The sequence below is a fragment of the Camelina sativa genome, chromosome 15, assembly GCF_030686135.1.
Source record: "Camelina sativa cultivar CO46 ecotype springtype chromosome 15, ASM3068613v1".
NCBI lineage: Eukaryota > Viridiplantae > Streptophyta > Magnoliopsida > Brassicales > Brassicaceae > Camelina > Camelina sativa.
The window spans coordinates 28,436,216-28,449,119 of record NC_141894.1 but is presented as its reverse complement, the minus strand read 5'-3'; the positions used below and the strand labels follow the sequence as shown (position 1 = coordinate 28,449,119).

The 12,904-nt window shown below is 38.9% G+C and overlaps 2 protein-coding genes and 2 pseudogenes across 4 annotated transcripts; 3 read left to right on the top strand and 1 right to left on the bottom strand.

Annotated features, from left to right (window-relative positions):
• Nucleotides 1–126: 126 nt before the first annotated feature.
• On the top strand, nt 127–1,838 carry LOC104747569 (eukaryotic initiation factor 4A-2 pseudogene; annotated as a pseudogene). Its single transcript, XR_015582500.1, has 2 exons — nt 127–815; nt 952–1,838. The product of XR_015582500.1 is annotated as a eukaryotic initiation factor 4A-2 pseudogene (transcript).
• Nucleotides 1,012–1,838, top strand: LOC147927249 (eukaryotic initiation factor 4A-6 pseudogene; annotated as a pseudogene). Its single transcript, XR_015582499.1, has one exon. The product of XR_015582499.1 is annotated as a eukaryotic initiation factor 4A-6 pseudogene (transcript).
• A 44-nt stretch (nt 1,839–1,882) lies between these two features.
• LOC104747571 (serine/threonine-protein kinase/endoribonuclease IRE1a) lies at nt 1,883–6,109 on the bottom strand. Its single transcript, XM_010469222.3, has 8 exons — nt 5,728–6,109; nt 5,397–5,608; nt 4,926–5,205; nt 3,570–4,816; nt 3,198–3,364; nt 2,716–2,962; nt 2,324–2,627; nt 1,883–2,233 (listed from the first exon to the last, which is right to left on the bottom strand). Exons 2-8 carry the CDS (start codon nt 5,546–5,548, stop codon nt 2,087–2,089), a joined length of 2,544 nt encoding a protein of 847 aa, XP_010467524.2. The 5' UTR covers nt 5,549–5,608; nt 5,728–6,109; the 3' UTR covers nt 1,883–2,086.
• Nucleotides 6,064–12,900, top strand: LOC104747567 (exosome complex exonuclease RRP44 homolog A). The gene is made up of 24 exons (XM_010469219.3): nt 6,064–6,411; nt 6,521–6,652; nt 6,749–6,906; nt 7,077–7,132; nt 7,250–7,372; nt 7,466–7,596; nt 7,698–7,938; nt 8,036–8,195; nt 8,478–8,718; nt 8,881–9,037; nt 9,154–9,222; nt 9,477–9,602; nt 9,677–9,729; nt 9,816–9,922; nt 10,196–10,250; nt 10,351–10,450; nt 10,608–10,719; nt 11,100–11,220; nt 11,402–11,461; nt 11,551–11,656; nt 11,735–11,830; nt 12,059–12,140; nt 12,236–12,301; nt 12,536–12,900. The coding sequence occupies exons 1-24, from the start codon at nt 6,358–6,360 to the stop codon at nt 12,732–12,734; spliced, it is 2,805 nt and encodes a 934-aa protein (XP_010467521.1). The 5' UTR covers nt 6,064–6,357; the 3' UTR covers nt 12,735–12,900.
• Nucleotides 12,901–12,904: the final 4 nt, after the last annotated feature.

Genomic DNA, 12,904 nt, shown 5'->3' with positions numbered 1-12,904 from the left:
TTCGGTTCTACATGAACAACCTCATTCTCATCTTGGCCTGATTAGATTCCAAATTATGATTGAGTCAATCTTAAACTATATATTATTAAATGGCATACCACTACTAGAAGTAATCGTCCAATTTTGAGCATAAACTCGGTCAGAAATGAATTGATCAAAAAAATGTCTAGAAATAGTCGTGGTAAAAAAAAAAGAGAGAGACATCTACTTAAGCTGCTCCAGTATGGCAAGATCTGCTCCAGAAGGTAGACAACTTGACGATACGCGTCAGTTTGACCAGAGGCTGAATGAAGCAGTCGAGGGACAGGATGATGAGTTCTTCACCTCATATGATGAGGACCATGAGAGCTTTGATGCCATGGGCTTGCAAGAGAATCTTCTTAAGGGTATCTATGCTTACGGTTTCGAAAAGCCTTGTGCTGTTCAGCAAAGAGGAATTGTACCCTTTTGCAAGGGTCTTGATGTGATCCACCAGGCAGAGTCTGGAACTGAAAGAACCGCCACTTTCTGCTCTGGCATCTTGCAGCAGCTTGATTATACCCTTGTCCAGTGCCAGGCTCTCGTTTTGGCTCCCACCAGAGGGCATGCTCAGCAGATTGACAAGGTCATGCGTGCCCTCGGTGATTACCTTGGCGTCAAGGTTCACGTCTGTCTTGGTGGAGCTAGACAACGTGAGGATCTGCACATCGTCAAGGCTGGTGTTCATGTTGTAATTGGAACTCCTGGTCGTGTGTTTGACCTGTTTCGAAGAGAATCTCTTCCTTCTGACTACATCACGATCTGATGAAATGCTCTCCCTTGGTCTCAGGGATCAGGTTTGTGATCTTTACCTTTACCAAGTTTGATTATAGTATAGATAGTATGGTTATACGTTGTTATTAAACGTACTCATGTGATCGATCAATCTGACTTGGTTATATATATGTTGTGTTTTTCTGGTGGAATTTGCAGATCTATGACATATTCCAGTTTCTCCCACCTAAGACTCAGGTTGGAGTATTCTCAGAAACGATGCCACCAGAAGCTCTTAATATGACAAGGAAGTTCATGAGCAAACCAGTGTCAATCTTGGTGAAACGTGATGAGCTGATCACACTTGAAGGTATCAAGCAATTCTACGTGAACGTGGAGAAAGAAGAGTGGAAGCTCGAGACTTTATTCGATCTTTGTGAGACTCTAGATGTCACTAAGGCTGTCAGCTACGTCAACAGTCGTCGAAAGGTTGACTGGCTCACAGACAGATTGAGAAGCCGTGACCACACAGTCTCAGCAACTCATAAAGACATGGACCAAAACACAAGAGACATCATCATGAGAGAATTCAGGTCTTTTTCATCTGCTATTCTCGTCACAACCGATATCTTGGATCGTTGTATTGATGTTCTCCAGAAAGTCTCTCTGGTCATAAATTATGACCTCCCAACTAAGCCGGAAAATTACCTTCACCGTATCGGAAGAGGTACTGGAAAGATCGGGAGAAAGGGTGTTACAATTAACTTTGTGACTGTTGACGATGAAACAATGCTGTCTGATATTCAGAAGTTGTACAATGTGGACATTGAGGAGCTGCCTGAAAACGTGGCCGATTTGCTGTGAAGAAGAAGAAGAAAGGTTACTTGTTTGTATCACTAGCTATGTTTTGTCAGATTTGTTCCCCTTTTTCTTTATTTTGCAGGTATGAGTTAAGGGTAGATGATATGGTTTTTGACGCTTTATAAGACAAAAGTGATCAAAAGAAAAGACTCCAAGTAATATTCAGTGCAGTGTTTTTTATTACCCAACTCAAGTACAATGGAAAATGAAGTTGTTAATAATTTAATCTTTAACCATTTTGTAAATACTCTCTTTAACTAGATTCTGAGAAGAAGAACAAAGAGAAACATTTCGATTGTACAAATCTTATTTGGTTGCTGAATACGTCACTAGAACATACTCTCTATATACATATATAAGTACTACTACATGTTGCAGTTTAAGCTATACGCTAAACATTTAGATAGTAGTAGTTAATTTATGTGACACTACAAGGAGGACAAACAATACAATAATTAACAAACAAATAGAGTGCTGGAAGCCAAACAGTCTTTTAGATGATGTTGCATTTAAAGTACTTTCTGAATACTTCCTCTTCCTTGCAGTGCAGAGAGATGACTTTGTAGACTTCAATCAACAATTTCGGAAACCGTACGGCAAAGTACTCATCGTATCCTTCTGGAACTGTTCCGACAAGTTCCTAAGACACGAAAGAATTTCAAAAATCATCAGTCTAAGCTCGTGTGTGTAACGAACGGTGTTTGAGGGATTCAATAATTATAAGATGAACCTGAATTTCTGGTGGAAGTTCACGATAATGATTCAGTTTGTTCCTGATGACTCGTAACAAATCGCGAATGCTGTCGTATTTGTAACGTCGGTAGGACCCTAAGTTTGTGATGAAATCAGGTTCTAGCTTTTCATCCCATTTCCCTCCTATAGCCACTGGAGCTGTACTCTCCATTGCTTTCAAGATTTCAGAATCAGCTTCTCTATTTTCAAGCTCAACTCGGTCACTGGCATCCCGAAGAAAAGACAGTCTCGTCTCCGAGTCCCAAAACATAGGATGGACCACCACTTCTGTTGCACTAGGACTGCAAATTGCAAGCAACACATAATAAGAGATTAGGTTTTGTCGAGTGAATTTTACATTTAAACTATCAGAGAGGAAAATAAAGTTACCGTAAATCAGGATTTGGGTCCAACAAACGAGATATGAGGTCCGAAGCTTCTGGAACGTGTTCTACTAGAAATAGGTCGACTTTGTTCTTCACAATATTGACATCTCGTTCAAGATCATCTCCAAATGGATGCTTACAACCGGTTATAGTATAAAAGATGACACAACCTAAACTGAACATGTCCAGTGCACGAGTTTGACGACCTTGTAGAAGCTGCTCTGGTGCTTGCCAACCCGAACTACCAGAACCTGTATTTTTTAAAGAATATAATTTTCAAAAAGTAGTTTGAAACTCTTTTCATAAACAAAATCACAACATATTCAACCACGGATCATACACTAACATGTCGTTACCAACTTATGCCATCATGTAGTTTTTCTCTAGTGTTAATTTTGTTTTGCGAGATCAATCAGTCATATTTTTGAAAGTGTTACATATCCAACATGAGCATCAAAGAAAGATAATGAAAAAAAAAGAACTTACCGGTGGCAAGTTGACCCAATGATGACATATCTCTAGACATACGTTTGCTAATGCCCATATCAGAAAGTTTAGCAGTCATCTCTTTACTAATTAAGACATTTTGTGGCTTCAAGTCCCGATGAACTATTCCCAATTTGTGTAAGTGGACAACCCCATACACCATATCCCTGCATCAAAACACCAACAATCTTAAGAATGCTAGTTTAAACAGTAAATTAGCAAACAAAGTTTAAGCTAATCTAGCATTTTATTATATCACATAGCCTAGACTTATCAAAACCAAATAGTTGCTAACTTTGATGTTCAAATGAAACATCTCTTAATCCAAAAATATTATTATGACATATATAGAAAAGCACGAATTCAAATAACCTCATTAGGTTAAGCATGAAAGGTGACGGGCGGCCCCCGACATTCCAAAAATTGTTTCCTTTGATAACTCCCTCCAACGAATCCAGTTGGATCTTATATGAAGCTACTGCTTCAGTAGATTCGTTGTTTCCTAGTATTTTGGTCATAGAATACTCTAAATAGGATTTGATAAGATCATCTAAACTGCAGGTGCAACGCTCTAGAGAAAGGTATACAAAATCTTGATCATACTCCACACCATACCACCGGATGATGTTAGAGTGTTGGTCGGATGCAATGAGGTTTTGAATCTCTTTGAAAGCAACCTCATGATGAGATCGAACAAGGCGTTTTACAGCTACAGGCCGGCCTTCGTAAATACCCTCAAACACCACAGTTCCGTTACTTCCTTTAGCGATTTCTTTACTTGACACAAACAACTTACCGATCTTTCGCCCAGGAGTTGGACCACTTTGAAAGTTATTGAAGCCTAGTAACATTTGACCTCCTTCAATGAGCTCGAACTGGTCCTGGCCATGGGGAACTGACTGCCTATTCCCTGATCTACGGTTCTTTTTCTTTTTGGAAGGTCCAGATTTCAAACTAAAGTCACTACCCCTCGACGAAAACCTTTTAATGAAAACAGAGACAACAACACCCAGAAGCACTAAAGGGACCAATAACTTAACGAATGACCATTCAAAAACTTTTCCAAACACATATCCATGTTCTTGCCCATGTTGCTCTTGTAACTTCCTTGCTTCAATGGATCTTTCAGAAAGCATGATGCTGTTTTCGCTCTCAAGGTGTAGCATTTTCACTTTCATTGGCTCATCATAGGGGACCCTAATAACAAGTTCTGGGCCAGGAACGTCAATTTGTGATCCACATGGCAATGGCATATAGATTCCAGTTTGAATTCTAGGACCGAGGTCATAGCCTGAATTGAAAACTGGGTCACATAGAAAAGCAGCTCTGAAGTGAGAAACCGTAAAATTCCACGCAAGCTTTCCAGTGGCATTACCAAAATGCTCTAGTTTGGAATCTGTTCGCCTGATAAGAAGAGGTAGCTTCAGGAAATCTACATTGCTAGTGGGCTTCACCAGAGCATTATTAAGTTTAGTATCTTCAGAAGAATGGGTTGATTTGTAAACATGGATTAGCCTCCCTGATTCACCATCAACCAAATAGGCAGTAGTTGTTTCTGACCCAAGAGTCACACCACCATCCGTTACAAGTGGCTTCTGCCTAAAAAAGTCCCCAACTGCCTGCAATTCAACAGAGAAAATGTCACATATGTATTAACATAATGCCAGCAATGTATAAATGAGAGATGCATAAAATTATCAAAGTCTTTTTTTTTTGTTTTTCTCATACCCAATTATGATAGCCATCAACCGTAGCCGCCGTAGAGCTGTCCACATAATCTACTATTATCAAAGGACGACTTATCTCAGTAGCATTTTCTGTGTTGTTATTAGCACCTAGAGGAGCCTGATATAACGAATACAATGGGGATCCTGTTGAGAAGGACCATATTGTTTGCTTTGATGCTTGCTGCTTTAAAGACACTTTCCCATCACGATCAACAACAAAGTTGGTATTTGGCTCTGTTGGCTGTGTATGTCCTCTACTTGTTGTTGGCTTTGAAGGTTCACTGAGTAGAAAATTAGATAACATCACAACCAGTAACCCACATAGAGAAGAAATCAAAACATCAAACAAGTAACCAAACCCCTAAGTCACTAGTTCCATCACGTTTTCAAATACCTAAAACTGTCTGTGACCAGAATCAAATACTATATGTCTTAGTTCTAAAGATGTAGAGGGAGGAAGGAAGGAACTCACTTAATGAATTCTTGTAAACTTCTGAAGTCGACACGAGTTACAGCGAGCGGATACGTCGACTCGTCGGCAGCGCCGCCGCAAGAAGGCGTCCATGGTGAGAGAACCAGTAGTAAGAAGAATAGATGGCGGAGGAAACAGCATCTCGGCGGCATGGTCCGGATCAATTAAGGAGAATCCGAACAGAGACAGAGATGATGATGATGATGATCAAGCTGTGTATTAAAAAAAAAAAAAACAGAGGAGGAGGAGGAGGAGGACGAATCAATCAAATCAATCATCGAATATAAGGAATCAATAGATAAGAGAGGAGAAGGGGTTTTAGAATATTAACCTGAGGGTGAAGTCAACGATGGATACGAAGCTTTTGTCTGAGGCTGCGGTTTAGGGATCTCCCGTGTCCGGCGAGTTTCTCCTCCTCCTCCTCCTCCTCCTCCCCCTTTGCCCTCACAAGTCACACTACACCCCTATTGTGTCCAATAACGCGTTTTTGCTTTTGAATCTTCTTCTAACAAATTTTTATTAATTATTATTTTCGAGAAAAAAATCTACACCACAGTGATCTACTAGAATCACTAGTTGTGTCAATATTTTAATGCTAAGCTTTTTTTGTCTGAGGCTGCTGCGGTTTAAGGATCTTTCTTCATTGCCCTAACCCGTACGGCCGAGCCGAGCCAATGCGTTTATTAACCTTTTAGGTCTTCTTCTTCTAACACAATTATTAGAATAACCATTGTGTTTTTTTTAGAATAACCGGTTTAATCAAATTGAGCCGGTTGGGAAAAAAGATAACTAAACCGGATTAAGCCGACGTCGTTTCATTTCTTGAAGGGGAGCTTGAAATTGAAAAAAATTTAGGAGTCGTCGCTTTGGCTTTAGGTTTAAAGGCTTTTTGAAAAGCTTCTCCGTCTCCGTGTTTCGTTCTGACGACTGAAATTTTTCACCGGCGAAATCGGAATTGAAGATGCTGCAGAGCAAAGTTTTCAATAAGAAAACCAGAGGAGGCAAAATACAAAAGGTCTCTCTCTATGCTTTTTCTTCTTCTTCCTTCCGATTTTTTAGTTTTTTTATTTGTTTCGTTATTTTAACTTGTTTTTGTTGTCTCTTTGGTGGTGTCTCTGCGACAGCAAGTGAGAGAGGTTTATCTAAGAGATGACATATACTGTGGAGCTTTTTCTTGCAAGTCTTGTGATACTTCAGCTGCTCGTTTGTCTTCCCCTAAGTTACTCGTTCTTGATACCAACGTCGTTCTTCACCAAGTAATTTTTTTTTTTTTAATTATCTCTGAGCTTTCACATTTGGGTATTGTTTTGTGGATAGTATTAGTTAATTAATGTGTTCTTTTGTTTTGGTAGATTGATTTGTTGGAGAATCCGGCTATAGACAATGTTGTTGTTCTATCTGTGGTGTTGGACGAGGTTAAGAACAGGAACAGATCTGTTTACAACAGAATCAGAGCTCTCTGCAGCAATCCAACGAGGCAATTCTATGTTTTCTCCAATCATGTCCACAAGTAAGACAGTTTTAGAGCTTTTAGATTCCTCAGAATTTAGGTGAACTGAAGAATTCAATGATTAGGGAAAATGCTGTTTGTTATATTTGATTATATACTCTCATTATGATCACTGGAACTTACCAAGCTGTAAACACTTTTTTTTCTGACCTCTACTAAACTCTCCACAGGGATACTTATGTCCAGGCTATGGAGAAAGAGAGTGCCAATGACCACAACGATAGAGGTTTTTTTATTTACTTATTTAATCACCTTCTTTGTTTGCTAACATCTTGTTGCTTCCTTGATGATGTATCAATTCATAGAAAATGTTTAACAACTTTGGAATTTATCTTGAATTCAGCTATTCGCGTTGCTACGTTATGGTACCAGAAGCATCTAGGGGTTACATCTCAGGTGTTACTTGTAACTAATGACAGGGAAAATAAACGCAAGGCTACTGAAGAAGGCATATCTGCAGAGACAAGTATGTAAATCACTTTTACTTTTTCAATCTAGATATCAAAGCTCGGTTTTGCTATTTGAATCTGAAGTTTATCAATGAATGTGTCTGTATCAGTTGAGGCTTTTGTTAAATCACTTGAACAACCTGAATTGCTGGATCTGCTTGCACAACCAACCAACGAAGACGTAACTATGGAAGATGCAGATGATTCTAGACCTTCGAAGAGGAAACTTATATACCAAGAGGTAATGGAGATGACATACTTGTTTCTCAGTCTCAGATTTTGGTAACTAGATACTGCCATCAAACTTTTGTCTCCAATTTTGTTCTTTTCACCTGCCTGCAGCATAAGCCCATGTCTGAGATTACTGCTGGTTTACATCGTGGAATATATCACCAAGGAAAACTCCGAGTCAATCGTTTCAATCCTTTCGAAGCTTATGTTGGAAGCGAGAGCATTGGCGAAGAGATAATTATCTATGGGCGCAGCAACATGAATAGGGCTTTCGATGGTGATATTGTTGCGGTCGAACTCTTGCCTCGAGATCAATGGCAAGCGGAAAAGGCATTATCTATAGCTGAAGAAGGTTTCTTTTAATATCTACATGAACTTAAGACTAGTAATCTGCTTGCATGAAGTTGTGTTAAACTTATCTTTCTTTCACTTATCAAATTCAAATGCAGATGATGAAGAAGAGGACGATACTGTTCATTTAGCTCCCAACAGTGCTGATGATGCTCCTAGAAGCTCAAATTTATCCCAGGAAACTTTGGGGGATAAAAATGCTACCCCTGCTCGTCCATCAGGCCGTGTAGTCGGTGTTATCCGTAGAAATTGGCACTCGTAAGTTCATTACTTAATAATCACCCGGTTTTCTTGCTTATTTTTTCTTAACGACTCAAAAAAATATACCGTATGAGATCATGTTAACAGACGTCTTGATATGTTCTTCTTAGAGGTACCTGTTTCTGGTGACTACATATGTGACAGGGCGATTATCTTTAATACTCTTGATTCAGTGTCTTTTGTCTGTGCAATTATTTCCTTATTTTTATCGTACTCTTTGAGTCTAATTCAAGCCGTGATTTCTGGATAATGGTTCCTAATTTGCATGATATTGTGCAGCTATTGTGGATCTCTTGAACCGATGTCACTACCGGCTGGTAGTGGTGGAACGGTGCATGCTTTGTTTGTCTCAAAAGATCGCAGAATTCCCAAGATTCGCATTAATACTCGACAGCTGCAGAACCTTTTGGATATGAGGATAGTAGTGGCAGTTGATTCCTGGGACCGTCAATCTCGATATCCTTCTGGTCATTATGTACGACTAATCGGCAAGATAGGCGACAGGGAAACTGAAACAGAGGTAACAACATTATATTAAATTACTGGGTTCTGTTCTAGTTGGAGTTAGGATAGGAGGGCAAGAGTAGGAGGACAAGTATATTGGTTTTCTTTTTTATCAGGGAAGTAATTGTTATTGATAACTGGACATAACATCAATACTTTTTCTTTGTGGATGCTGCAGGTTGTGTTGATAGAGAATGATGTTGACTACTCGCCATTCTCTTCTCAAGTTCTGGCATGCTTGCCACCCTTACCCTGGTCTGTATCTTCTGAAGACATATCCAATCCTGTTAGGCAAGACTTACGACATTTGCTTGTCTTTAGTGTGGACCCTCCAGGTACATACCTATAGTTCTCTACTCATTTGATAGTATATGATTGCCAATTAAATATTTTCCAGAGTTTTCCGGTAGTTGTGTATAAGCAGATTAACTTTTTTTTGTGGGGCTAACAGGTTGCAAGGATATTGATGATGCACTACACTGTACATCACTTCCAAACGGGAACTTTGAACTTGGAGTCCGTATCCTAGAGTCCACAGAAAGTTACAAATCGTTTTGTGGTGTATATTTAACAAATGCAAAGAAATGGCTTCTGTTACCGTTTTGCTTCATAGTTTGATATTATCATAATATCTAGTGCCAAAAGTGCATTTTAGGTGATCTGTTTAATGTCTTTTAGTATTCAGTCTCTTTTATAAATTTTAGCTAGTTCCGTTGTATTCTCTTCAAATCCTGGGAGTGAATTTATATAGCATATCCTTAACCGTGATTTTAGACATTGCTGATGTAACAAATTTTGTTCACCCTGGTACTCCTTTGGATGATGAGGCATCAAAAAGAGGCACATCTGTTTACCTTGTTGAGCGTCGTATTGACATGCTTCCCAAGCCTTTAACTGAAGGTAATATCTGCTTAGAGAATACATTCCCTTTGTATGGTATTTAATGCACTCATGAAACACGGTTTTGCTTGCAGATATTTGCTCGCTTAGAGCTGATGTGGAAAGGCTTGCATTCTCGGTTATTTGGGTATGCTTTATATATTTTCAATTGTCACTGCGAGGTATATTAGCTAGTTGGTAAACTGTTTGCTTAAGCATAATTCATATATTTAGGAAATGAGCCCTGACGCCGAGATTATCTCAACGAGATTCACAAAGAGTATAATCAAGTCTTCTGCAGCATTGTCCTATGTTGAAGCTCAGGCTCGGATGGATGACAGGTACATTCTTTTTTTACTATAGATTTGCCTTGTTTGCTTAGAAGCTTACCTCTGCTCAATAAAATTCTTACGTTTCATACCCTCTAGTTTGACAGTGGGAAAAATGGTAACAATAATTGCTAAAAAATAATTGCTCTTCTTGCTCAGAAAAAATAACCTGTCTAATAATGTATTTATGAATTTTATGTTATATTGTTGTTAACTGTAGAGTTGTTTGAGATTCCATCTTTACATTATGTTCCAAGATTGACAAATGTAATTACTTTCTGGCAGCCGATTGACAGACTCCCTGACTACAGATTTGAGGAACATGAATACTTTGGCAAAGGTTTAAGACCTACTCGCACATGTTGTTATATGTTACAGAAATCATAGAAAGAACACAATATTGTGACTTGTTTTTTGCTTTTTGAAACCTGTACCTGTAGATAATGAGGCAAAGGCGTATTGATAGGGGAGCCTTGACTCTTGCTTCTGCTGAAGTCAAATTTCAGATTGATACCGAGACTCATGATCCTCTTGACATTGGTATGTTCTCTGTGCAAAATTTGCTTCTTCTTGATGAATATGAACGATATTTTCTTAGTCTTTGTTACCCAAAAACCCACCAAGTACAACCGCCTCTAATGTATTCCATTTATTCATATGTTTGTTGTTCGTCACCATGACTCTGTATTTTGCACAGGCATGTATCAGATTCGGGAAGCAAACCAAATGGTTGAGGAATTCATGCTTGCTGCAAATGTTTCAGTCGCTGGACAAATCCTTAAATTATTCCCTTCTTGTTCACTATTAAGGTAAAGTTTGCTATTGTTCTTGAAGGTTTAATGGCTTTCTCTTACATTTGGTGGTCTGTTTCTCGAAGATAGCAATCATTCCGTTTGTGTTGAAGGTTTTCTCGGCATAAAACTGATTTCAATTTTTCCGTAGATGTGACCAACTTAGCTTTCAATTGCTAAAGATGCTTATACTGCTCTACTGGTTACATAAATTGTTTACCATTGTGTTTGTGTGAAATTTTTTGTTAGACTGGGTACTGTTGTGCATATTTAGCAAATAAAAATTGTGGGATCCCAAGTAGCTGTTGAGGATGTGTTTAGTTCTTTCAGGCATTTGTTGCATTTTCTGTTATAAATAGTAGTAATTCGTCGTATCTCTGGTTTGGTTATTCATGCAGGCGTCATCCTACTCCAACAAGAGAAATGCTTGAACCACTGTTGCGTACTGCTGCAGCTATTGGGCTTACTTTAGATGTCTCTTCATCTAAAGCTCTAGCTGATTCATTGGACCGAGCTGTGGTGAGTTTATTTTTTTCTGCACCGTCTTTATTGCAGCCACTTCTTGCTATTCTGAGCACCTCTTGGGTTCTATTCTACTCATAAATAAATGCAATTTTCAGTTTTGGCTAAGTACTTGCTTCCTTGTTTCAAATTGCTTTCTTTCTCTTTGCTCAATCTTAACAAAATCGTAATTCTACAGGGTGAGGATCCATATTTCAATAAGCTGATCAGGATATTGGCAACTAGGTGCATGACACAGGTAATGCTTCCGTCATGAATGAGTAGTTATATTGCTGGTGATTTTCACAGGATGTCGCCATATTGAACATTTTAAATGGTACTTCTTAGGCTGTGTACTTCTGTAGTGGGGATCTCACTCCTCCCGAATATCATCATTATGGGCTTGCAGCACCCCTGTATACTCATTTTACATCCCCTATCCGGAGATATGCCGGTAAGTGAAAATTGCTCTTGTCTTTCTTTTGTTTTCACCTGCTAGATGCTATAAACTTTTTTCTTTCCCTGGTTCTAGATGTCTTTGTGCATAGGTTACTTGCGGCATCATTAGGAATATACAAGCTTCCAACAGTGTTCCAAGACAGACCTCAACTTACTAGCGTGGCTGATAGTAAGAGTCTACTTACCCTCTGTGGATTATTGAAGGGTTTATTATTTTCCAGCACCTTGGGTGCTCTGACAAAATTTGTAAACTTAGTCTTTTGTCCCTTCCTGATTTGACGATAAGGAGAAGATGCTAAAACTCAACTGTCCATTTTTGTTTTCTTAAAGATCTTGGATGAATTGTCTTTTACTAATGCATCAGAGTTAAGTATTCTAATTCATTGACTTGCTTCAGATTTGAACTATCGGCATAGGAATGCCCAAATGGCAAGTCGAGCTTCAGTAGAGCTGCACACTCTTATTTACTTCAGAACTCGGTATGGATCGTCTTTTTTTAATGAATCGTACTTGCGTCTAAAGGCATGGACCGGTAGACTAAAGGATAAGAGAAACTGTGTTGTTTATGTTGCAGACCCACAGATGCAGAGGCAAGAGTAGTGAAGATAAGATCTAATGGTTTTATAGTATTCGTCCCAAAGTACGTTCTCCATTTTTTGCCTATCTGCATTTGTATCAAGTGTAGCTTCATAAACTATCTACCATGTTCTCCAGCTGTTCCTCTTACTTCCGTAGCCACTATGTCTTGCCGTTAAAGATTATAACTCGAGACACGGAAAACTTTGCAATTGGCATTTTACGTGCAAAGTGTACCAACCAAAGGATTGGCTATTAGCACATTCTGTTTTCTTACACTTGTTATGAATTTATGCAGGTATGGAATCGAAGGACCTGTTTATTTAACAGCAAAGGGTGAGAAAGGTGCTGGTGACTGGTACGTAGATGAGGAGAAGCAGAAGATTGTTAAGATGGATGGAAGTTTATCTTACAGTGTCTTGCAAACAGTGAGGATTCACATGGAGGTAGTAGAGCCTCAGCCTAATCGACCAAAACTCCAACTCACTCTCTTGTAAAACTCTCAAACCGTGTAGTTTTACTTTCACTTGTGTACCAATGTCAAGAGTTTAGGTGGTTTTACGTTTGTTACCTCTTTGTGTTCATTATCGAAGTCAAAGACATTGTATCATCATTTATGTTATCTATAGATGGATGTGAGTGGCTGTGCATCAATTTTGGTCATCTG